The 26273-nt window shown below is 46.5% G+C and overlaps 1 protein-coding gene across 2 annotated transcripts in view; it reads left to right on the top strand.

Moving 5' to 3' along the window:
* Nucleotides 1-26273, top strand: part of sh3rf1 (SH3 domain containing ring finger 1) — a 39461-nt gene that overhangs the window by 3414 nt on the left and 9774 nt on the right. For both annotated transcript variants that reach the window (XM_029121796.2, XM_013135013.4), the window contains exons 3-6: nucleotides 19292-19567; nucleotides 20273-20368; nucleotides 21947-22255; nucleotides 26001-26111. In XM_029121796.2, coding sequence (XP_028977629.1) covers nucleotides 19292-19567; nucleotides 20273-20368; nucleotides 21947-22255; nucleotides 26001-26111 — 792 coding nt within the window. The remainder of the gene's footprint in view (nucleotides 1-19291; nucleotides 19568-20272; nucleotides 20369-21946; nucleotides 22256-26000; nucleotides 26112-26273) is intronic.

Consider the following 26273-nt stretch of genomic DNA (forward strand, 5'->3'; position numbering starts at 1 on the left):
CACACACACCCCCACACACACACCCAGGACATGCTTAACCAGTGTTTTTTTTTGAGTGCACGTACTGCAGAGTGTCTTCAAAGAGCTTCTCGCATAATTTGCTTGCTACAGCACGCTGTGTCCTTGTGAAGGCTGATCTGCTGTCTCTCCCAGGGCACTATGCCGGTCAGAGTGGAGCTGAAAGGGGAGACCAGGGTAATACAGGTGGAATATGTCAAAGCATGAAAAGGCAGAGATCAAAGTGCTGGCTGGCTGGGTGCTGGCCAGCCTGATTCCTCCCTGCTAGAGCCCCCAGTGACCCTTCCCTTCACTGCCCCTGGATCTCCTCTCATTGGCCTCCTCCCACAATGCAGTGAGGTGACTCCTTTGCTTTCTATCTATGCTATTGTCTTCTTTTGTTTAATTTCTCGTTTGTGTAAAATCCCTAAGTCGCAGAACTCTTCAGGTCTTCTCTCATGTCCGTCCTTGCCTCCTTCCTATTCTCTTCTGGCCCAGAACGGACGGGGAGGTGGACGCGGACGGGGAAGTGCCCTTTTCTCCTTGGATCGGACTAACAGTGAATTCATACTTCCATTTGAAAGGGGGCGCATGGTCACCATTTGTGTATGGATGGTATACATTTGGTTTGTGTGGGGTGGGGGTGTGCTTCAGGGGGGGATTTTAGCATATTCTTTTCTAGCTTGATTTCATTTCCCTAAAGTTTATATAATGTGATTGGTCAGAAGTTCGTGCACCTCCTTTTGTCCTGGGGTAATATTACTTTGTGAAAGATTAGAAGTATGCAAGCACTCCACATTTGACTGCCCAAGACAAATGGTTCAGTGCGATGAGGTCTGCCCCGACCGTTACTGAGTAACAGGCATAAGGATGGACTCTGGGAGGGGGTTCTGTGCGTGTATGTGTTGGGGGGTGGGGCACTGCTGGTTACTGGCAGACAGAAGGTAAGGAAGGAATGCTATGGAAAAAGGTGTCAGGCTCTAAAGGGCCAAATGTTAAGCTTGCTGACCGCTTGTCTGTCAGTGTAACACAAGCCACCAGCTGTGTGACTTGGCGGCTCTGGCCTGTCTTTGAAGAGGGCGAATAAAGGGCCAGTGAAAGGCTGTATGACATCGGCGGGAACTCGATAACTGATTAGTCAGGTTGAGCCTCTCAGATTACGGGTCGTTTTGTCCGCCTGGCTTTTTCGCCATTGAGTCATACCTGAACGCAGTAGTTTTCCATCCTTGTGCAGGTTTAGATGGACATTGATGATCTTAGTCATGTGATGTGGGTAAAAGGCATTGGGATGCAGAGGTCAGGGGTTGTGGTGGTGTGGGGTCAGATGCAGCAGTGGAACACTCTCATTGAGAGAAATGTCTCCTCGGATGGATGATCATTGCAATTTATAATGAAATTGAACCACAAAACAGTCACGCTATTTTTAAAATGGAATAGCTCATGCAATTAGTCCTTTTGTCAGCAATGGATTGTTTAAAGATGTGTGGAAGATTGGCCAACTGTCTTTCAATTGTAAACAGATTTGTTGTGGCTCACTCATTGCTGAATCTGAATATGTCCACAGCTGGTGTAATTACCACATTGACACTTTTTGTAAGACATTAGCCCTGTGTGAAACATTTGAAGAGGTTATTTGACAACCTGCTCAATGGAAAATTGATGATTGATGGCTGGGTTAGGTTGTGAACCAGACTCCCTGGTGTGTGCGTGTGTGCTGGAAAGAAGCTATCCTACTATAGTCCATCTGAAGAAGTTGGAATTAGGCCATTGGTTTGACTATAGGAATGATGGCTTAGAAAACCCAATGCTGCTTCCGTCTCTCTGGTTTTCTTTTCTTTTCTCTGTTTCTGATCAGAATATCTCCATGGAATGACTTCAGAATGATCAGGAAGCAGAGCTCCTTACTGTGGCTGCATATTGGATGTAGCTCCAAGTCTAATTTCCTGTGCCCTGTCAGAAACAGCTTAGCATTTCTCTGGAGCTTTCTTCATCTTTGTTTTGTATTCCATTTTTCTTCCTCCTATTCAGAGTTTAAGTATTTTTTTTTTATATGGCAAGGAGGAATGTTGTTTACGGCCATTTCCTGGTCTTAAAAGTGTCTCATTAAATTCCAATGCTGCTCGCTGAGGCTGATGAGTCATGATGCCTCTGGCCCTCTTTGATGACATCATGTTGTTGGCGGCGCCTCCTGCTGGCTGTCTGGCTGACCTGGGTCTGTGTGATGGAACCCCCTTCGACGCTGCCCACACACTGTCCAGCACACATACTCACGGGCCTCTGCTGGGAACTGTCGAACACACCTTACTTTTGCCTCTCTCTCTTCTCTGTCATGGTTTCTCTCACGGTTTAAGCCTACCCCAAAAACATTATTCTCTCCTGGATGTCCCATGGAAGACCACAGGGAGGGTCATCTCTCAGAACGCCTCACCATCCTCTCTTGGGTGCCTGTCCTCTCCCTTTCTGTACGTTTTTAAAACTGTATTAGTGATGTTCAGTACTTCAGAACACTACCTCCCCTGAGCCATTGGGTAGGTCTGCATGGAACTTTGTTTGCTGTTTGTTCATGTCTTCCATTAGCTGAAAGAATATGGCTCCTTTGAGGGAAATAACATTTCAAGCCTCTACATGGGTAGGTTACAGGACAGTGCTTGCATTATTGCTACGCTGTTGAACTAACAAATAAGCATGTTATAGTAGTGCGTTAATAGATGTTCATAATTTTTTGCACTGGCCTCCTTGGGAATTGAATCCACCACACTGGTGTAGCGTGTGCCATGCTTTCCTAGTTGAACTGCATGGTACCCAATCATCTTTTTTCTCATCGTGCTGGAGTTGGTCTCTCCTATGTTGAAGGTGTAATAAGATTAGCCTATGTGTTGTTGGTTATGCTATGTCATTGACAAGCCCATGTTCCCCTCTTGGGTTTACCAAATTCTGAGGGAATGTATCAAAAGGCTGAATTGTGTAGATTGAAGTGTGTGTGTTGGACTTTGAAAATGTTTTCAGCTCTGACACGTAAGGGATATGAAATCGTCTTATTTTGTTACTCTGCTGTTTGAGTCGTTTTCCCCAGACAGAGCAGTGTGTTTGTGTTAATGTGTGTCTGATCTTTTTATCTGCCTGTCCAGACAAACCTGTGAAGCTGTGTGTGTGTTCAGACAGCTTAAAGTGTGTGTGGAATGCTACGGGGGATCGCAGGTCGCTGTTTTCCTTCTAAACTGTGGGCCTGTCTGGTCTCGTCCAGATTACTAGCTCACTCACTCACCTGCTGGGTGTGTGTGTGTGTGTGTGTGTGTTCCTCTGTTAATGTTTGTGTGATCTGCATCTGTCAGGCAATTCCACGCCACGAAGGACTTGATAATGTTTGGTATCTCCGATTTTCTCACATTGATACTTCGTTGGCAGGAAGGATGTTGGATATGCCTTTTAGCTTTTATAAAACTTCATATCAAACCGCCTTCTTCCCTATGACATTTTAAAATTACCAGAACTGGATGTAAAATGTAACTTTAGCGTTGTTAATAAGCAGCGAGGCAAGCAGGAAGAGAAGCTAGCTATGAGCCCGGCGGGCTAGCTATGAGCCCGGCGGGCTAGCTATGAGCCCGGCGGGCTAGCTATGAGCCCGGCGGGCTAGCTATGAGCCCGGCGGGCTAGCTATGAGCCCGGCGGGCTAGCTATGAGCCCGGCGGGCAAGCGGGCTAGCTATGAGCCCGGCGGGCAAGCGGGCTAGCTATGAGCCCGGCGGGCTAGCTATGAGCCCGGCGGGCTAGCTATGAGCCCGGCGGGCTAGCTATGAGCCCGGCGGGCTAGCTATGAGCCCGGCGGGCAAGCGGGCTAGCTATGAGCCCGGCGGGCAAGCCAGAGTCACCTGCAGCATCTGTCCTGACAGACTGACTCTCTCATGAGGGGATGTCGTCTTTATTTCCATGTATTCCTGTGTCATGTTAGGCGGAACTGGAGCTTTTTCTTGTATTCCTTCCAAAGTGGGGAAAAATGAACGTGTCAGTCTCACTTCATTTGTTCTTTTGTCTGTGAAGGTGCGGTGACAATGTCTGGTTTGGAAGTCCAACACTCTGGGTGGCCTGAGCAAATGCCAAACGTGGACCCCTTCCTGCCACTCTCCACACAGCCCCTGTCCTCCCGACAGCTCTGTCAGCATGAGGGTGGGGGGGTTGGGTGGCCTCTTACCGCAGCGCTGACACATTCACACCTGTGATGGCCAAGCAAACTCCTAACAACAACCACCTCTCCAGGGTGGCTTTGGGTGTGTGGTCCCGCCGCTTATAAACCTGTGCAGTTTTTCACTATTCCCCCTAAATGACCTCTGTGCAGTTTTTTTCCCCATTATTCCCCCTTGTAAACCCTAGTTTTCACTATATTCCTCATATATAACCTGTGCCGTTTTAAACTATTATCTGCAACTAAATATTTGACTGCTGTGATTAACATCAAATCTTTTGGTCAATTGCATCAGATTTTTTACTTGTCCAATAGCAGAAAATACTAATCCGAAACAGTAATTTCAAGTGTTTGATTAACTTGTGTGTCTGCAAACCAAGCCCTACATCACTCCCTCCCTATCTGATCAAACCCAGGTAAACCAATGTAATCATTTAGGAATTATTTTGCATACTATTTTCTCCATCATTTTGGTGTTCGGGACAAGACCACTTGACCAAATGAGGGCTTAATTTGCATGGGCACCAAGACCATTGGTCTTTGTGTGTGTGTGTGTGTGTGTGTGTGTGTGTGTGTGTGTGTGTGTGTGTGTGTGTGTGTGTGTGTGTGTGTGTGTGTGTGTAATGTAACAGAAATTAAAGCACCATGGTGCTTTGAACTATCAGCCACTGTGGCAGTTAGCTAGCTAGATACAAATAAATCTATTCGGATTTCTTACCAGACATTTGGTTTGACCCAAAAAACAATCCATGAATATTCTGTGAAATATTTCTCAAATAATACATGTACTCCCTATGAAGTAGAAATGTGGTATATCGCAAAATGTCTTTTAGCTTTGAGTCTGTAAAATATCAGCTGTAACCAAAAATGTCACCTGCCACTTTAAGGGCAAGGCGTTTGCTATGGTAACAGTGTCACTGCCTGCCTCTGGAGAATGTCTCACTAGATTGAATCTGACTTTGCTAACAATTGCAGTTTAAACTATAACATTGAAATGCCACGAAGCTCGTAACCAAAAAAATTCTGAAATGGAAAACGGGATTAAGTCAAATTTTGGGCAGACACACACCACACATTTTTTACTTTAAGAGCTACCTGTAGCTAAATTCATTTAGTCCATGCAAACCCTGTAATCAGAGCTTTAATAAGGATTTATTTCATTTGTCCATTTGGACTAGCACGGTTTCTATTCTCCTTGACTGAATATTTTTTTTTACTTGAACCAGACAAGCATTCATTTCAAGCCCTTCAGAGTTGTTGTGCTCCATCTTTGTCCCCCCTGGCCCCGAACCTGCACAGCTTTCACCGAGCAGCTTGATACTTGAATCTGCATTGTGATTGGTGGCCTTCGATTGGCTGACCATGGCCCATTGGCTGGCTTGCATGTGTCCAGTTTGCTTCCCCAAGACATGATTTAGTGTGAGTTGGGTTTTCAGCAGTTGTTTGACTGTGTGTGTGTTCGTGTTCATTCTCCATACAGATTTCTGGTCCGTCCTCTGCCAAGTAGAGATAGTATAACAGCTCCACACGCACATTTCCCCCACCCCCTCTTTCCTCTAACTTTGCCTTCAGTTCCCGCTCTTCCTTGCAAGAGAGCGCAAATCCATGCGTTTATTTTCCTGCATCGTGCCGATAAAGTTTCCAGTTTGTGCCGTGGGACCCAGGGGCACAGTTAATCTGGGTTTGTCCCCTGACTGACATCCCTATCCCCACCCGAAAGGGGCACATGAGTGGGGTGGGGGGGGGGGCGGTTGGGGGTGGGCCGCCTGGCCAGGCACTCAGCCCAAAGGATGTGGTCGGGCTCCATATGGTTATGGACGTGGGCTCAATAACTATGACTGTATGAATGGGATTACTGTAAAGCCACCTCGCTTCTCCTTCCTCTACCTACTGCAGTTAGTTGCCATGGAAATGTCTTCTCTGAGGACAGGGAATAAACACCCTTACTTGGGTCAGGGCAATTTGAACCTAAAAATCATCTCACATGATTTTTTTTTATACTATAAGGAACGTGTCTCATATTTTACAATTAACGGTCAAATGCACTGCATCTCGAACAGTCATCTATATTTAAATAAATTCCCAGGTTGCGAAACTACACCTTAGGTTATATGAGCCCCCTGAACGCACACGCACACTATAGTTTGGGCTTTTAATTTAAATGCCTTTGTCACATATTTACCCAGAAACATGCGTATTGCACATCCACTTATTGTCTATCCAACTTGATTCTGTTTTCTAGCTAGCAAGGTAGGTTGGTTAATTATGGACACCCTTCTGTCCGTCTCCAACCGTTTGACCTGCATATTTGCTGGTCCGCCGTTCTGATGAGAAGATTTGTCAATGGGAACAAGTTGCCAAGTCCATATAGTGTAACCACCTTTTGTGGTAATTGCACATTTACCAACTAAACAGCCATCTATCACAGTCTGTAGCTAAATGGTCAGTCTGCATTGTTTTGTGGTTTTAGTGGTAAGCAGAGGACTGTTAAACAGCTGCCTGAGGGTCCGCCAAGTCTCAAGCCTTGATTTTCCTAGAGAAGGGAAATGAGTAATGTAGGAGGCTACTCTCTTAACCTCTGACCTATCTCCTCCCAGTGCCCTGAGAGAGACACACACACACACACACACACACACACACACACACACACACACACACACACACAGTTTCCCAGGCTTTTAAGCAGTGTGTCTGACTAAGGGTAGGGTAGGGCTGGGCAATGTATTGAATAAAGTAACAAACATATACAGACACACGCCTTGGCAACATTGTTTGCCAGATTGTTCCTCTTCTGGTCCCAGTGGACCTCTGACCATTGTTCCGTCTAAACCTTGTTGATGGCTTGTGTCTCCTTGTGCTTAGAGGATTGTGCATTAACAACCATCTGAAAGGGTACCAAAGGATTTCTCACCTGCTCTTTGAGGCTATGCATCATGTGATCAACACAGTTATACTATATCTCTGCTACTCTTAGTGCATACCTCTACAACTGGATGGATCTTTGTCCTGCTTCAGGACTCTTCCGCCCAAATTTGGCAGAAGGTCTGTTAGAACAACATGTCAAACTTGGCCTTTATTAGCCAATTAGAAAGTTGTGACAGATTCTTGTCGCGATAGGCTACAATAGGGGTATTCAAATCTTACCCTACGAGGGCCGGAGGCTGATGGTTTTCTGTTCTACCTCGTCATTAATTGGACCCACCTGGTGTCTTAAGTCTGAATAAGTCTCTGACTAGAGGGTTGCAATGAAAAAAATGGAGTGGAACTGGCTTCGAGGGCCATATTTGAATACCCCTGGGCTATAATTAATGAATTAATCTGCTTAGTCTGACCTATCACCTCCCAAAACACCATCCCGCACACAATATATTCACTCAAGCACCCATGGCTACCTGGTAACCCTGCTGTGGAACAGCTGAGCATATGGCATGTTTGATGCTGTACTGACTAGGGCTGCATCAAGGTTTCCACTAGAAAAGGTTCATGGTGTTGAAATAATTCAAAGATACTACAGTATTGAAGGAATGTATCTCAGACCATTTACATGTGGATGCAATGGACGAGCATCTACAAGATCAAACATCAGAAATCCTGCTCTTTTTGTAGCCATGCATGTAATCTAAATATGACAGACAATTTTCTCAAGTTCCTCCTGGGATTATACAGTCACTCCCACTTTAACCAGCTTTGAATGGCAGGTGTGTCAGATTAAATTCAATTGTCATGCCCCGTATGTTTTCCACCGAGATGCAGGCAAAACGTTTGTCAGGATCTCTGTTAGGAAAATGTGGTGCCAGACATTTGACTGGCAGCATTTTTATTTACCGGACATATTTGAGGAATGAAACGGTCATCCATATTCATTAGTTGTTGTTTTTTGATACCGTGTCTACACACGGTGCTTGGAATGGTTTCATTTATTTAACCAGGTCAGTTGAGAACCGTCCTCATTTTCAAAGAAAAGATGGTCACATTTAGGTTATGGTAATTAGCCTGCATCAGTGTTTCTTCCCCCAGTGCGTTGGTGCCCCCTCCGTTATCTCCATGTGTCCCCCAGCTGAACCTCTATGACAGCAGACATCTGATCTTTGTGTGCATTACCCCCCCCGCCCCCGCATTTCAAAATGAAATCCATTCTGTTGTCTGCGTTTCTTGCCCCGATGTATTGATAGGCCTGGGTCTTGTCTAGATGTCATTGGTAGGCAGAATGATGTGCAGTTGGCAAATTATTTGGTTTTGAACGACTTAGTGACTCAAGTCATGATTTTTTTTCAGAGTGACATGTTAATTTTAGTTGTTTGATCCAATGGCTGCATTGTATTCTACAGCAGAATGAACACTCTTTTCTAAATAGGCTTGCCGAATTGCTAAATTAATTAATAGATCAATTTTACAAGTAAATTGCTTGTGTCATGGTCATTAAGAAACTACATTTTAATGTCAAGTAGCCATTATTGTTTTCCCAAACCATTACCTGCCTTTGGAGCTTAGAACCTAAATCTAACTTTAAATCCTCTAACCAGCATTCATTATACGAACGTTTTAACTATCCCGTCTAAATAAGCAAAGGCAATTCAACATTCCTGGCTTCATCTCAAAGCGGACACCCTTTCAATAATTAACATACATTTCATCATAATGGTTCTGAAGACCAACAGGTGGCAACATGTATTAGGTGTGTGTGTGTGTCAGTGTGTGTCAGTGAAAGGGAGATTCAGTGTTCTCACTTCCACTCAATGTGTGGGGCCTCTCTTCCTGACAGCATGTCATTAATTATTAAAGTTGATTTGAATAGAGAGAAGGGCCATTGGGTCCTGAGTGGGCTCATGTTGTTGGAGTGAACACACCCGAGGTCTTTCTCTGTCTAGATTATTACTGAAAACTACTGATATTGAGAGCTAGACAGTATGGGATGTGATCACTTGGCACCTGGCTTTTATTCTGATTTATTTGTGCACAATTTAACAAAATTATAATGTTAGCAAAGTGCTTGCTACCTTCATCATGTCTCGTCAAACAAACTATGCTTTCTGCCTAGAAATCTATTTGGACTAGCACTTACTCAGGCCTTTATTGGAGGAACTGCGCAAAAACAAGACTAAGTTAGAGAGCAGTTGACAGCCCATGGAACCATTGTTTAAGCTACTGCCTGTCAGAGAAGTAGTTTATGCTGGCTTGCAGCTGTAATGAAGCTTCAAATGAAATTATGCAGATCTGCTGTCCATTTGCTTGCTTGATTGACTGTTGCCCTCTCGTCCTTACCTGTTAATGTGACAGTCAACTAGCTATACTGTAGCGTACTAAGCATAACTAAAGAAACACTGTCGGTTATGTCTCATGTATGCATCACTCCCCAGATGGGCTGACTGGCCTTCCAGAGCTCCAGAGATGGGAATGGCTGTTACATTGCTATTTGTTTTTGTGATATAATGGCCCAGTGAATTTGTCTAAGGTGTACTAACACACACCCACTCCAGTGTTAGGGGGAACCAAGCTGGCAGTCGAAGCCCGGTTGTAGCAAACTGTGTTGAAATGGCAGGCACTCCAGCTGGGTCCATTCTGTGTCTGGTACAAAGGTGTGAGTTGGCCAATCATATTAGGGTGGGAACCTGATTAGCCTCCAGTGTCTCTCCCAGCCCTGTGACGCCTGGAGTCAGACACACAGTCCTGTCTGACCACCAGGCAGACATACCATAATGTCATTAGGGTGGGCTAGTCACTAGTCACAGCCACCAAGGGAGTGCTCTGATGCAGGCCTCAGGCATCTTTAGTCTTGACCGGCCGGAGTTCTTTAGTTTGATAGCGACAATGGCCTCTGTTTTCTTTAGGCTCTACCAAAAACATAATGTGTTTTTCAAATACATAGCGGTGACTCAAAATGCTACTTCAGGTGGAGACACCTAGCCACGGTGTTGGTTGACTGGTCTAGAGAGGGTTTTGCATCGGCTTTTGGACTTCAGAAAGGTCTGACTCGATAAAGGTTTAACACTGTTCTGCCAAAGCTAATCCAGTCTGGGGGAAAACATGTGAGAGGTAGAAGTGTTTGTGCTGCGCTCTCCTGGGCAGTCTGTCGCTCCGTCGGTTGGTCCTGGCTCCAGCTCTCTGCCAGTATTCATCAGAAGGGAGACGAACCTAGCAGTACGGCGATAGATCTGAGCTGTTAGTGTTTAGAGGAGAACCCTGCAAACACCACATACACTTCTATACACACACACACTCTTGCTGGACACACGCAGCCTTTCTCACCGAATGGTGAATGATGTTCGTAGCTGCCTGCGATGGTCTTTGAGAGGGTGAACAGATGCAGCATTTGTGCACTGGCCCTTTGCCACGACTGCGTCAGCACACTGGCTTTGTTTGTGTGCTGTAGAGGCGTCCAAATACCAGCCAATCTAAACAGCTGTTCAGCTGCCCACCACTTCCTCTCTGTCCCCAAAGGATGATGCCCACTGGTCTGGGTCCCACAAGGTCAAACTCTGGCCTAAAGTCTGTGGTGTCGGTCCCACAAGGCCAAACTCTGGCCTAAAGTGGTGGTCTGCACCTTGCTCTCAGCAAATAAGTGAGAAACTGACTAGAGTCATTTTAGACTTTTTTTGCGGTGTCCAATGCCTGCTAATTGGGGTACTGCTGTCTGCTCAGCTGATGGAACCCAGGAGTAGTCCCTGTTAGTATCAGGGTTCTGACCCAACAGGATCAGGTGTCTCAGCCTCTAGCTTTAACTGAAGCCTGCCAACAAAACGCTGGATGTGCACCCCTCCCTTCTGGATGTGCCCCCCTCCCTTCTGGATGTGCCCCCCTCCCTTCTGGATGTGCCCACTCCCTTCTGGGGAAAGCAGAGATCTGACGATCATACTGAGCAGCACTCGATACACTTCTAATGGCAGCATTTGTAAATTGATCTCCATGTGCTAGTCCTAATCCCACTTGATTTTATGCTAAAGCCTCAGTGTCGATTCAACTCGTTCTGGATTAGGAGATTGAAGCTTCACCTTTTCTTTCTTAGATATCCCCTCAAATAGTCAGTCATGGATGGAAACATAAGAAACACCCACTGGCTGGATCTAGAGTGGGCCCAAAGGCTGACATCTTTGAGAAAGAGAGTAAAAGGAGGAGGCAGAGTACAAAAAAAGCCCTACAGAGATGAGGAGAAATCAGTTGGTTTCATGAATGTTGAGCATACTCTAAAAGCCTGCTCTTTAGGCCTCTCAGCCCCAAACACACAACCCCAGCCTCTTCTCCTTGAGTCTGTAACAGCATGACTCGGCCCATTTAACATCCCTCCCCCTGGGCTGGGAGAAGGAGAACAGGAAAATGGACAGCGCAAAATGGAAGTGTAGTTTTCAATTCATTTGAGTGACTGTGTGTCTCTGGACCTAAGAAATTATATCAGCAACCATCACTCAAGAAATCTCTCTGCATTCAGAACCCCCCCTCTCTAATTTAATATGTGCTTTATTGAAATTAATGGCTGGTTGGCACTATCCCCAAAGCCCAAATTTTAGGCAGCAATAATGATTGTTTAAAAAAAAAAGTACATAAATTGTACACAGAAAATTATACACATCAACATATCAGGGTGTTATAGGGCTGTTCTCTCTTATTAATGACAGGCCAGGATATATTTAACTGCGAGATCTACTGTCTCTGTTTTCCAACAATATCCTGGTTTTCTTCAGAGTACACAGTTCAAGAAATCTGGCATTTCTGCCTTTAAAGTCCAGGAAATAAATAACTCTAATTGAAGTGTATTTAAAGCAGTGGAGTAGGAAATGTTAATTTTCAACTTCCCCTGACTCAGTGTTTACAAAGTTAGTTCTACTTAGTTACTGTCTTCTTTCTTCATTGTCTGGCTCTCATCTTTCTCTCCTGTATTTTGATAATATTTTCTCGGCTTTGTCTCATCTTTGTAATGTGAGTGATCTTCTTCCTGTGAGACAGAGTCGGTCTTAAAGCCCAGTCAGTGTATGAACTGGCACAGAGATCCGGGGTTCTGTTCTCTGGGGTCTGTTTCTGCTTTAGTCAGCCCGACGGACCGTGTGATCCCCAGGCCACCCAGAACCAGCCTCCACTGGTGGAATGGGGCCAACCAGCCAGGTAAAGGCTAGCCACACACACACATACAGTCATGTAAAATGGCACCTTCACTACAACTTTTGACCAAACACACTGACACGGAGCACTGCTCACAGCTTTATGAAAACCGTGTGGCTGATTGCTCTGTTGCTGTTAGTCTTCCATAACCCAGACCCCCTTTCTGGCAAACTAGTTTCTTTTTGATGGCTAATCTGTAGCTTACTAAATACTCCCTCCTCTGCAATGTCTTAGTTGTACCTCCATATGCTTCATGTTTTTTTAAATTTTATATATATATAATTTCCGCCCCTCCCCTCTGTTTTAGGGGAACTGAGGAACGTAGCCCAGTCCCTGGTTTAGACCTACACATGGCTGCCTCATGGGCCCTGGCTGCGTCCAAACGGCAGGAGAGGCCGCTTTGATCATAGCCAAGGACTGCAGTTGCCCAGTGTCAGAAAGCCCCCCACACCCGCTGCCCAGAGCCAGTGAACAGGTCATAAAGGGAGAATTTGTAGGGGTCAATGAGTGGTTACTCCGAGGTGTGTTTTGTAACTGGCAGTCAGGAGAGGCATGTGCACTAGTCTGACGGAGAACAACCTCTACTGACCTGTCCTCGGCCTTCATCTGGTCCACAGACATCTGTCTGTACCCAGACAGTGGTGAGCATTTTCAGCTACCAGGGTTCAAATGTATTTTGAAAAACCATATTTTTAAGCCTAAATGGCTGAAAGCCCTGGTTTTATAAGAACGTATTCCCCGGGTGTGACAAACATCCTTGCTTCTCTTCTGATTGGGTTGTATTTGTCTTAAGGACCGGCGTCAGCCCCGTGCATTGACCACGATAACGCCGCTGATATTGCTTAATTATACCATGGATTTCAGCCAACCAGAATCCCGGACCCGGAGTACCCAATTTGTTCCTTTCACCCCTATAGAGAAGGTGCTAGTCCATTAACTTCCGCACTGCCCTCCTCACCCTCCACTGCTACCCTGGCCCCCCAGAACTGGACCCACCTCTGACTTTGAAGAACTCTTTCATAAGATTCACTACGTTGTCAAGAGACTCATAAATAGCTTATTTTTTTTAAAGTCCTGTAGAGACAGGTTGCCATAGAAACCAATGGTTGTAAGTTAGTCTTTGTCTCTGGGTTAGTTCCGGGTGGGGGGCGGGGGAGGAGGAGTGACGCAAGCTCCTCTCTATCGCTTAGTTATTGGTGGGGTTTGGCCCTCGGAGAGTGCTGGAGGCTTCACTGAGCCTGTATTCCTGAGTAACCTTTACTCAGACAGCAGTAGTAAGTCTTATGAATGACAGTGTTCCCTGCGGAATTGCGGACATAATGAACGTCTGGCTAATTACTGATTTTGTCTCCTGGTTCGCCTGCCTGAGTTGGCTCATTCTCTGCTGTGGTTATGTCTACGTCATACCTTCTCCCCCTCCTCTCATGTCTCTTCCTCATAGTTGCTTCATCCCTTGGTTTTTCCCAGAGTTGTGCCTGTATGTGACAGACAGGGAAAGTGAGTAGGCTGAGAGGGATCTGGGCAGGCTACTGTCTCCCAGTGGTCATAAACAGGACCATTAGGAACCAATTTAAAGTAATGGCGGTCTTAATGAAAACAAGATGGCAGCCGCTGGTGAATTCCAGAGTGGAGTCTGGGTCCTCATGCGTTCCCTCCAGGGGAAGCTCATCAGTAAAGGTGACGTCTTAATGACGATGGAATGCTACATTTGGGTTAAAGGAAGATGCTCCCTGTGTGTTCTCCATTTAAGAATGTCTGGGACGTCCAGATTTCTTTGGGCTGGGGGTGGGGGTCTCAGACAGCCCCCCCTGTGGCTGCATGGTCAGCCGCCTGCTTCTCCCCAATCTCCCTGATTCTCTGGAGGCCCCCCCCTGTATGGGAACCCAGAGGGAAGAGATGTAGTCTGGAGGGAGAACAACCCCGCATTCTACATTTAAGCTATAAGGCACAAGGGGGGTGTGGCATATGGCCATTATACCACAGCTAAGCACTTAGCCATTGTATATTAGCAATATTTCACAAACCCCCAAAAGTGCCTTATTGGTAGATGAGAGTTCTGCATGCTCCGTATGACACTGCTCAAACCTGGCGCCCCCCAGACCAGGCAACAATTGGTCAGTTTCAACACACCTGGTTTTTTTTGGTCATTTAGTTAGTCTTGACTTTTGACGTCACCCTAGAGGATCGCCTGGGTGTTCATTTGTAGTTCGATGCACTGATGCGAACTAGCTTTGGACCTGCAGCCGAGGTGAGTTGACCTCCTGGACATTACCTACATGGATAGATTATGTCCTCCATATCCTTACTAGAAAACCTGCATTTTTATACTCTGGTTTAATGCCCCGAATGTAAAATATTTTACTAGCTGGTAGATTTGTATTGACTCTCTTTAACTGAAAGGCTCTTGAGTATGCAGTTTTTGAAGATTTGTGAAATTGACCTGTTTCCACAGTATTGGGCTTTAATCTCTCTCTCTCTCTCAAATTGATTTGAATTGTGTTTGGAGTGGCAGATGGGTTTAGTATAGATATTTAAACTGATGAAGTGTATTTCAGGGTTGAAACTAACATATTTCAGCTTTTTTGAGTCCATTTATTATATTTTATGCTGGTGAGAAGGGATGAGATTTTTATTTGAGAATGGAATGCAGCATTAAGTCAATTCAGATGAAATTTGTTATGGATTGGAATATAATTTCTCTATCCAGGATGCTTCATAGTCTCATTCTGGGACTATGTAATACTCAATTAGCCCTCTTGAATTTTATTTTCCTGTTTATTGTTCCATCTTAATTTAAATACTGTTTGTTCATATCAGTTCAAAGTACTGTCTGGCACTGGAAGAGACCAAGATAATTGAATTCAGAGATACTTAAATAATGTAGCTTTTTCTAGAGTGAAACATGATTGCCTTTCCATGGTTGCAATATTTGGTCAATCTTTACTTAGCAGCTTTGTATTTTTACTTGGTAGCGATGTCTCATCTCATCTTCATCCGCTTATCCAGTATCGGATCACGGGGGCAGCAGCTTCCGCAGGGGACCCCAAACTTCCCTTTCCCGAGTCACATTTGCCAGCTCTGACTGGGGGATCCCAAGGCGTTCCCAGGCCAGTGTCAAAATATAATCTATCCACCTAGTCCTGGGCCTACCCCGAGGTCTCCTCCCAGCTGGACATGCCTGGAACTCCTCCCTAGAGAGATGTCCTGGGCATCCTTACCAGATGCCCGAACCACCTCAACTGGCTCCTTTTGATGCAAAGGAGCAGTGGCTCTACTCTGAGTTCCTCACGATGGCCGAGCTTCTCACCCTTTCCCTAAGGGAGACGCAAGCCACCCTTCAGAGAAATCGCATTTCAGCCACTTGTACTCGTGATCTAGTAGCGATGTATTATTCAGTATATTTATTACATTTGACCTGCTAGTGGTTTAGCAGACACTCTTATCCATAGCTTGCAGGAGCAATAAAACATGTTAAATTCCAGAAAAAATGACTTTTGACCTTGGCTGCTCTGAGATTCCATTCAACAATGTTTTGTTCACTGGTCAGATGTTCTACTGACTAGGATACCTGCCGCTCGAGAACATCCATCTTCCTTACAGTTTTTCTGTAGATCAGCTGACACGACACTCTCTTCACTAGCTACTAAAGAGAATATACATGGCACCGGATGGGAGGTTCACAACCTACGATTGCATAGTTAAAATGTTGTTAGTATTTTTCAGGTGCTACTGTCGTCTCTAGGTTAGGGTCCGGTTCCCCAGCCTGTTTTGCTGTGCGTGCGCTGTGTTTGAGTGGCTCTGGTGGCTGTCTGGTTGTTGACATTTGGCCGCGCTGTGAAGCAGAACAGCGTTGTAATTCCAGAATGATCCGATGCCGTGGCAGTGGGCACTGTTCCTGCCAAATCCTCTTAGGACCACTCCACTCAGGTCTAATTGCATTATGGCTGATGATGGTAGGATTACACACACCATCTGAGGCTCGCTGATGTGGGCTCCGCAGCCCTCCTTGGCCCTGGTGAACACACTATTCATGCATGGACAGATTTGATCTCTGAATTAGAGAGCTGCCAAGGTTCCCTGAGTTGGTGTGCACAGTTGAAATTGTTTGTTGTCTAGTCAGACGCATGCGTGACATGGAATTGTGTGTAGGTGTCGTTTACGCGCCTCTCGTGTGTGGCGGTGTCCTGTCTATTCATGTGCTAAATCTACTGTACAACTGTAGTCAGACTCTCATTAGGGATTCAATGGTGGGATAACCACCCCAGCAACCCCCCCACCCGCTTCGCTCGCCTCTTTCTGACACTGAATTATGCAGCTGAATGATGACTTCCATTAAAAGTTTCCAGAGCAGCTGTTAATGTGGACTGGAGCTGGAGGGGTGGGGGGGGTGAGCTCTGCCTCAGCTGTAATTAAAGCCTTACTGTCTATTCTGAATCTCCATCTTATTGCTCATCCTGGAGAGGGAAGTGAGAAGAGCTGAGCCCAACGCAACGCAACGCGGCCCAACGCAACGCAACGCGGCCCAACGCAACGCAACGCGGCCCAACGCAACGCAACGCGGCCCAACGCAACGCAACGCGGCCCAACGCAACGCGGCCCAACGCAACGCAACGCGGCCCAACGCAACGCAACGCGGCCCCACGCAACGCAACGCGGCCCCACGCAACGCAACGCGGCCCCACGCAACGCAACGCGGCCCCACGCAACGCAACGCAACGCGGCCCCACGCAACGCAACGCAACGCGGCCCCACGCAACGCAATCGCGGCCCCACGCAACGCGGGCCAACGCAATGCGGCCCAACGCAACGCAATCGCGGCCCAACGCAACGCAATCGCGGCCCAACGCAATCGCGGCCCAACGCAACGCGGCCCAACGCAGCACAGCCCGCCACGACACTGCCCAGCACGGCCCAACACAACACATAAAAGGCTCTATTTTTAGGACAGGAGACTAATACAGTATTTCAGACCCTCTAAAATGGCAGGCGAGCAACCATAAAAACGCCTGCATGCTTGCCGGTCTGTATGTGTCTCTCTGCCATACATTTCTCTGCTGTCTCTCATTGGTCTCTTTCCATGTCTATGTGTCTGTCTGAAATGAGATACCTGGGTAGTAGAACATCAGTAGATGTGGTAATGCTGTCTATTTTAGGGTCTAGCATAGAGGGGCTGCTGCATTGAGAAAACCAGTCCTATAGTGACTAACAGACTCTGTCATGGTGGGCCTTACGGCAATGTGTTTGTACTGGACAGCAGCCTGGATTCAACTCATGTTGGTCCAGTTCAGACACCACACAGTTTCCATGGTAGCAAACCAGAACCCCCCCCCCCATTCATAAAGACCAAATCTTCCATTTACAACCCCACTCCCCCCGTGTTATGCTGGGTCAAACGGGGAAATGTAGATCAGCTGACTGGTGCTAGCGGAGTGGACCGAGAGGATTGGGGGTGTGTGGGGAAAGCATCCCTGTTCGGATCACTGGGTTTGTCAGGAGATTTAAGTCAACAGTCTGTGTGCTGAATGATTTTGAGTACAGCAATTGGACCATAGAGTACAACAGTGGCCAACAAACAGCCATGTCATATAAAAGAAACCACCTCAATTGCATGGAAAATGTACACACATTCATGAGTTTGTCCTTTGGGTTTGGGTCTTCTCCGTCTCTTGCAGAACCTGTTTGGTTATTTTTCACTCGTTACTCTGCATTTACATAAACTCCCTGCTAAGCTGACTCAAAGGCTTTCTGCTCAATGAGGCCCAGTTCTCGCAGTGTGCTGGCTGGGGTGGGGGGTGCTGTGTGCCCCCATCTTTTCGGTCTCCCCCACCTCAGCCCTGACCATCCAGTGCAGTGTGTGATTGGCTGTGAGGCCCGGGAAGGGCGGGGCCCAGGTCTAGCCTAGGCGTGTCTGTGAGATTATTTGTCAGCTTGGTTTAGCATCACAGCTCGACTCGTTCTGTTTTCTGCTCTTGTTCTTCTCTGTGCCGCTAAACGCTTCATTAGCCTTTAACAAGACTGCAGCGCTCGCCTGCTCCCAACTCCTTTCACCTCTCCCGGTCTGTTTTTCCCACTCTTTCTCGTGCTTTCTTGCGTCCTCTCTACTGTCTTTCGTCTGTGTCGAGATGCCGATTCTGTTGATATCTGTTGGTGATTCTGAGCACATCTAAAGGCCTGACATAGTAGATGGGGGGGGGGGGGGTTGAGGTTTTTGGACGGGAGCCCTCCTCTTGGACAATGGTCCTGAATGGGGCTCATTGAACCCCCTGGTCCCCCCCGGGTCTCTGGGCTCTATTCCCCCCTCCTTCCCTCTGTTGTGGCCCCTGAATGGTTCCATCAGTCCTTCTGACTAGTTGAGACCCTGGAACCTTCCTGTGGGTTCAGCTGGACCAAGCATCACTCTCTCTCACTCGGTCTTTCTCAGCAGGACATTGAGTTTACTCCTTGATTTGGAAGTGTAGTCAAATAGTTGGATGACTTGTTTTTGCCTGCTTGCATAACAAGTAGACTTGACAGCCTACGCTTTTCTTCCTTGCGTTTCCATAGTAACCCGTGTCTGTTTTGGGCCAGGCTTCTTTTAGGTCCACCGTTTGAGTCTCTTCTCAGTTCGAGACAAGCGGGGAAGGGGGTGAGTGTGAGAGCGAGTGGCGACTCAGACTTAGGCAGAAGCCAGTGACTCACTGAGCGAGTGATGACTTGCAGGCTGTGACTGAGGATGGCTGTCTGAAATTGTTCCTACAGCAGGTCAGACTGCCGACTCTGCGGTGTGTTAGCCTGGTAGAACCCTCCCAATCTCATTTCTATGCCGATACACAAAGTGGAGGTTTAGGGTGGTTCTAAGACCCATGTGGACACAGCATTTCTGTCCTGACAAACTGGGCTGCTGTCCCCTGTTTTTCTGGTCCTCAGTAATCACCTCCATGGGTTTGAAAAATGTAATGTCGTTCTGATTGCTGCTCTGTTGTTGTGGACCTCAGCTGACCCCCCCCCCCCCCCCCCACCCATCCCTCTCTGCCTAATTCTCTAGGGAGTTCTTCAGCTGCCCTGTGCCAAGGCCCTGTACAACTATGATGGCAAGGAGCCAGGGGACCTCAAGTTCAGCAAGGGTGACATCATCATCCTGCGACGCCAGGTGGACGAGAACTGGTACCACGGGGAGATGGGTGGAGTCCATGGCTTCTTTCCCACCAACTTCGTCCAGATCATCAAGCCTCTGCCCCAGCCCCCACCCCAGTGCAAGGCCCTGTACGACTTTGAGCTCAAAGACAAGGAGGCGGACAAGGACTGCCTGCCCTTCACTAAGGTGACTTGTGCTGACCACTACCCACAAGGGATCTAGTCTCTGACGCTGGAACTACGGTTCTTAGCATGAGTTTGAATTACAAGCCATCTAGTTTCTTTTCTAAGTTGTCATTTTCCTGAGTTATGGGCATCTGACCGCTCAACAGCTTTTGATTGTAAAAGCTCTGTGGTGGTTTGACCACACCTCTGAATGCAGAAAGTTCATGACTGCCTCTGCAGACGTGTACTGACGATTGAGTCCGTTTCCCCACCTCTGGTGTAGAACAGTGGTTATCCACACACACACACACACAGTGCGCGCGCGCACACTCTCACTCTCCTGGAAGGTGACAGCTACTGTACCATGACAAAATGACTACATTTCTTGGTGGGGTTTTAACCTAACAGTTATTACTTTCAATCAGTGGCATATATAAGCTGGCGTCTGCAGTAAAAAAAGAAATTGTAAGACTTAAGAGAAAATGGAAACAAAGAAAAGTGCTTATCTTGGTCCTTTTTCTAAACAGGAGCCGGTGTTTTGCTCCAATAACGAAGCCTTGGCTTACTGTGGGCGCTTCATCTGGTTGTTAATAAAATATAGTCTCTCTCAGCCTCATTATTCTTCTCCCATCCTGTGTGTTTGTTCCTAGAGGACCTGCAACTCTGCTAGTTAGCATCTTTAATGACAATCTGCCTGGTAACAAGCCCTCTGTCTTCTGTCTTCTAGGATGATATTCTGACTGTGATTCGCAGAGTGGATGAAAACTGGGCGGAGGGAATGTTGGGGGATAAAATTGGAATCTTCCCCATATCATATGTTGAGGTAAGGGGATCGTTAACAGCTTGCGTTCCCCTGATATTTCCAGGGGACTGTATTTACCTCAGAGGTTAGGAAGTGCTGATTGTGATGCCATCTATATTTTTCTATTCTTGGTTACATCAAGATGTGCACATTAGTACTCTGCTCTGTCCGTGTTGCTTCGCCCCTGAAAACACTCCAAATATAAATCACCAAAGTGCTAAACGTGCCAGTAGATTTACTCATGGATGACCTTCTGAAAGAACCTCTCCCAATCCCCTTGTGTCCCTTAAATACAGATAGTGTTTCCTCTAAAAAGCCTTCGCAATCTTTAGTTTGACATCCTGAAGTAATTCACTGCTGTCTTTTAAAAGCCTTACTGATCACCGTTGTTTTTAGTAGCTTGCTGGAACTTTGCACCTTGCCAGGGTTCAAGACCTGAAACAACTTAAGAATACAGAAGGAACGGCCCTTTTTTAACCTCTGGCCTCTCTGAAAGCCTTTTAGAGCAGCATTTCTCCTGAATGGCGTGATATCAGGGTGCTCAGGAGTGGGCTGAGGTATGTCATAAAAGGAGAGCAATTTGAGGAAGGCAATCAATTTTCTGTGTGAAGGCTTTTGTAAGGGTAATCTTTAAGTCTGTAACATCTAATGTGACATTCTTAGAAGCAAAGAGAAACATATTTCTTTCATTTTGCTAAAAACATTTGTGACCCCATTCATTTGACAGATCTAGATTTGTTTAATGTACTTTTTAAAGGAAATTAATGTACTTTTTAAAGGAAATTAATGCCGAACATGTGTTTTCACAGCAAAAACATTTAGTAATTTTCTCAGCGGAAGACATGTTTTACAAATGTACAGGAAATGAGTATGGTACAGTAAGCATGTGTCACAGTAAACACTAAACTTTGTTTTTAAAAGCAAACATGAAGATTTCTGGCACCATCTCGGATGAAGAGCTATAATCTAGGTCTTGCATGCCCACGCATAATTTATCCTGACAACAAACTCTTCCTGTACAGTGATTCTACGCTAATACCCATTCTATAGTTGGCGGTATATAATTAGCTGTACATCTGATCTAGTGGTGTTTCCGTGTGTGTTTCTGTGTATAAATGGGAGCCCTTGGTAAATCCAGCCTAGCACTGCCTTTCCTTTGATTTGGTGTGAAATTCTCCGCTTTTTATGTCCTAAGTAGAGGGAGAGCACCTCGGGCTATCTGTGTCGTCCTCCCTGTGATTAGCTCAAGTCCTTTTAGTGTTCCTCTGATTTCTGCTTAACATGAAATGGGCGGTGAAAGCCTGCAGTGGCCCCCACCCCAGAGCCCAAGGTCTTCTGTCAACCCTCTAGCCAGTTACCTTCTTGGCAACACTTTCTTCTCCCGTCAGATAAAGGCACATGGTGGTTTTCACCTCAGCTAGTTATAATTATGTAAAGAGACCACTTTGATTATCATATTAACTACTCACCTTTCTCCTGTCTACCCCCCCCCCCCATCCTGCTCTCCTCCTCCTCCCCCTCCTCCCCCAACCCCCCCCCCGTTTCTATAATCTCAACCTTCATTCCCTATATCCATTCTCTCCCATTTCCCCTCTGTAGTTCAACTCTGCGGCCCGCCAGCTGATTGAGCTGGACAAGCCCGGGGACTCCAGCGGGGATTCTGGCGAGGGGGCCTCGTCGGGCCCCCTGAGTAATGGTGGCCCCCACCGGGCCGGGGAGAAGAAGAACACCAAGAAACGCCACTCGTTCACCTCGCTCACCATGTCCCACAAGCCCTGCCTCGCCCCACCTCCCCAAAGGCACTCCATGGAGATCAGCGGGCCGGTCCTGATCAGCTCGTCCAACCCCACGGCCGCGGCACGCATTGGGGAGCTCAGCGGAGGACTGTCCTGTAGCGCCCCCTCTCAGGTGAGGCTGGGAAGGCCTGCCCTTTGGTTCATCCAGGGTTCACGCTTGAAAACAGTACTTTGAGTTGTATGCAGTTTTTGGACATTTAAAAAAAAAAAAAAAAAATAAATAAAAAAAAAAAAAATATATATATATATATATATCTATCTCCTGTTCGCTATAATGATCTAAGGGTTTAATACATTTTTTGTGTAAAGAATGACCTTCAACTTTTCAAATGGCGAGGGTGACCTGAATGACTTGCCAGTGTCTGTACTGATGCTGCTGTTAACTGGTGAGACAGGGTTTGGAGCGAGATGCCAGATAAATAGTAAGGTCTGGGTGAGTGAAACGGAGAATAAAGAGGTAGGGAGCGCTTCTACGTTCCCCGTAGCCAACGAGGAAGCAACTAAATTGAGAAAGCATTATCTGAGAAGCATTCTGTATGATGAATACAGTTAATTTACCCAGAACCACATTTCTATTGTCCCCGGTAATTAATTCCTCCACAATGTGTTGCCAAATTTGTTCTCGACATAAAATTCCCCATCAAACCAGAATTGGGGGATAAAAACATGTCAACATAACAGCATTGTTCTGTGGCTGGTTGTCATCAGATGGGTCATAACCCTGAATGTATGTCCTGCCTCTAGATTTCTATTGGGGCCAGTTAATCATTCAGGGACAATGTTCAAGGAGAGGGGGACTGGGGAAACTATGTGCATTCAGGACGGTCGCCCAGACACCCGCCAACAATAAGCAGAATCAACACTCTGGTTTTCTGCAGATGTTTGTTTCCCTGACAAAGATTCTCACTCTCCTTCTGTCAGCAGTTACCCACTCTTCCCTCTCCCTTCTACCCTCTCATTCCCCCCTCCCCCACTTCTCCCAAACCTCTCCCCTAGTCATTGTGAACAGGCCATCGCTCCGTCCAAGCGTTTGAAATCACGGATGCGTGACTCTACTCGCCTGCAAAAAAGACTCCAGCTTAGCCCCTGAGGTTTCCACAGCAACCTTGGAATTGGAACCACTCACAGCAGCTCTGTGGCTTCTAGCTGATGTAGAGAGTGGGGGGGGGGGTGAGGGAGGGTAAGAGAAAATGAGGGTGGGGAGAGTGAGGTGGGAGAGGGGAAAAAGAGAGAAGGAAAGAGTGAGTGGGAAAGGAGGGGGTTGGCTGTGTGCATGACAATCCAGTAGACTGCAGGCAGACAGGCAGTTAGCAGGCAGACAGGCAGTTAGCAGGCAGACAGGCAGTTAGCAGGCAGACAGACCGAGATGTGTCAACTTAGGCAGGCTTTCTGTGACAGACGGGGGCTGTGAAGTGAGGAAACCTTCAGAAGTTGCTTTGCTATTTTTTCCCATTTACTGTGCAGCTGATAAGAGAAAAACGTAAAAGCGCACTGAGACAAACTGTCTCACTACACGTATGAAAGCAAATTGGGAATACGCTTTCATACATACTTTGCATGAAGGTCATGTGTTGACTTCCTATCAGCAGAGTTCTGGATTTCAGTTGCAAGTATTTCGAAATACTTATTTTTTATTTTTTTGGAAATGTTGTCCTACTAATCCCATAGGGCTCTATGGTCTTTGCTTCAGTAGCATTCAGTGTGAGCTGTCTGTCTGAAATCATGCTGTCTCTAACAACTGTCAGAAATGGTGGTCATTGTCTTTGGAAGTGGGAACCATGTCTTACATGTTTTGATGAAGAGAATATAAGATGCATACTCCTCTCACCTCCTGGGGCTCTGGGATACAACACGTCGTCTGCCCCCTGATGTGCTTTACCCACAGCCTCCTGGGAAACATCCCCACATCCCTTCTCCCACTGATGCCCTTCTTGCTTCTGTGGTGTGCTTCTTGTTTGTGCATGCAGTTTGTTTCTACAGAAACCTGTGTTGTTGTTGTGCTCCCACATACCTTTCATGTTGTTCCGTCTGTCATTAAAGCCCACGGGGAGGGAAGGGGAGCAGCGTGTCTTCAGACTTCTGACTGGGCGTCATCTGCCCTTGTCATGAACCAGACACGCTGGCTGTTATAAAACCTCTGTTCACACCTGGAAGGTGAGCCTGCTCTTTGGGACAAGGTAAACGACTTATGAGTTTTAATAAAAATGCGTATGTAAAGACAGAGGCAGACTCCCCAAGCAATGTCTGTGTCGCTCTGTCAAACAGGAAGAAATGAAAGGGCTTTATATGCATGGGGAACGAGTTTATATTGCCAAAGCCTGTGTGACAAAAATAGTAAATAATTGTTAAACATTACACAAGGCATTTTCAGTTTTATAGTATAAGAAACAGTGCCTTCGGAGTTTTCACTCCACAGACTTAATTTCTAATAGATTTTCTTTGTGAACACAGTGTCCCATAATGGCAAAGCAAAAATAAATTTTTAGGAGTTAATTTATTGAGAAGAAAAAAATGAGAGACTTTGAAATAAGATTAAAAGATAAGATGAGTGTTTCAAAGGTATGTGTGTTCAGAATTAGCAACTAGTTCTAAGTAAACATCACAAGGGAAAACCATATAAATAGATGAAGACTGGTTATTTTCAAAATGTTTATGCTCCACTGGTTACCCTTTCCTCATGGCAGTGGGTCACATTTTATTTGATTTCTAAAGGTTAGGAAGTGCAGCTCCATTTCCACCTCATTTTGTGGGCAGTGGGCTCATAGTGTCTCTGGCTTCTGTTCTCCTCCTTAAAGCAGACCGCAAAACAACAAAGGAGATCCGTCCTTGCCTGGAGGTCCAGAAGAAAAGGGAGTGGATAAGAATGAACACGCCTCCACTGTCTACTGCTTTTATTTTTCTGAGAGGAGGGAAAATGAACAGACTCTTAACTGGCTATATAAAGAAGCCTGCACTGTATGAACATGGACCTGCTGTCCTTTTTATGGGCAGAAAAACACTTAATGTTAATTGATGCACCAGTGCTGTTCACACACATTTAACATGTGTTTTAAGTAGCTCATCCATGCAAAACAGACTGATAAACAGAGATCAAGCCAGAGTACTTTGTGTCTGTCTTGCCTGATTGCACCTCTCCCCCGATACCCAGCCAACCCTCACTACAGAACTGTATAGTACAGTGATTCTGAGGTGGGTACTTGGTAATGATTCACCTTGAGAGGCTTGGCATCTCTGTACCATGCGGAGCAGTCAGGCATGCTGGTCAGACGAGGCTACAAGGAGACATTGTGTGTTGTAATAGTATCGTCCTGTTACCGGGACAGCCGATCTGAGTCAGTGTCACACAACACGTGAAGCGTTTTCCCTCTGCTGTCGCCTGTCCTCAGCTGCGTTCACCCGGACTGTAAACCTGGCTTTGGCAGTTGGGACCAATCCGGTCACTGGGGTAGTGGGGAAAGCTTAACGTTGCCACTTGGGTCCAACGCTGCTGTGGAGGGTGACATTTTAAAACCATGCATTTTTATTATTATTTTTAACAGAATACTACCTAGTTTGTTGAATCCTGAGTCCGGTGACTGATGGGCATAGATGGACCAAGGCATCAGTGTCCTGAAGTCTGATTTGTAGTACCGACCGGTCACTGGTACTCCTCTGTTCATTTGTACGTGTTGACAGCTGGATCTGCACTGACAATTTGAAAATGTATGAAAGCGTACATGATCTGGACAGGCTCCTATGGATGTAATGTTTTCCTGTCACTGGTTAGTTCTCAACAGTCGCTTTGCCTGCTGGTGTTACATTGTAGGAGAGGAGCGACAGTATTGGTTGGGTTGTATAACTGTGCCCCTGCTCACCAGGTACACATCTGTACAACTGGACTCATAGTGACCCCTCCCCCCAGCAGTCCGGTGACCACGGCAACAGTGTTCACATTCCCCCCGGAGACCAGCTACGCGTCCATCCCTGTGGTAGGTGGACTCCTTTTGAACTGCGGCTACTGTGCCGGGCCGCTAATCCTGGCTTTGGACGATGTTAAGTTGGCCTGTCACATCATTTTCCTCTTAACCGGACCTGGCGTATGGAAGTCTGCTGCCGTGTCTGTGCAGTGTTCAGCTGAGTGTGTGTAAGTG

The sequence above is a fragment of the Esox lucius genome, chromosome 8 (genome assembly GCF_011004845.1).
Source record: "Esox lucius isolate fEsoLuc1 chromosome 8, fEsoLuc1.pri, whole genome shotgun sequence".
NCBI classification, from domain to species: Eukaryota; Metazoa; Chordata; class Actinopteri; order Esociformes; family Esocidae; genus Esox; species Esox lucius.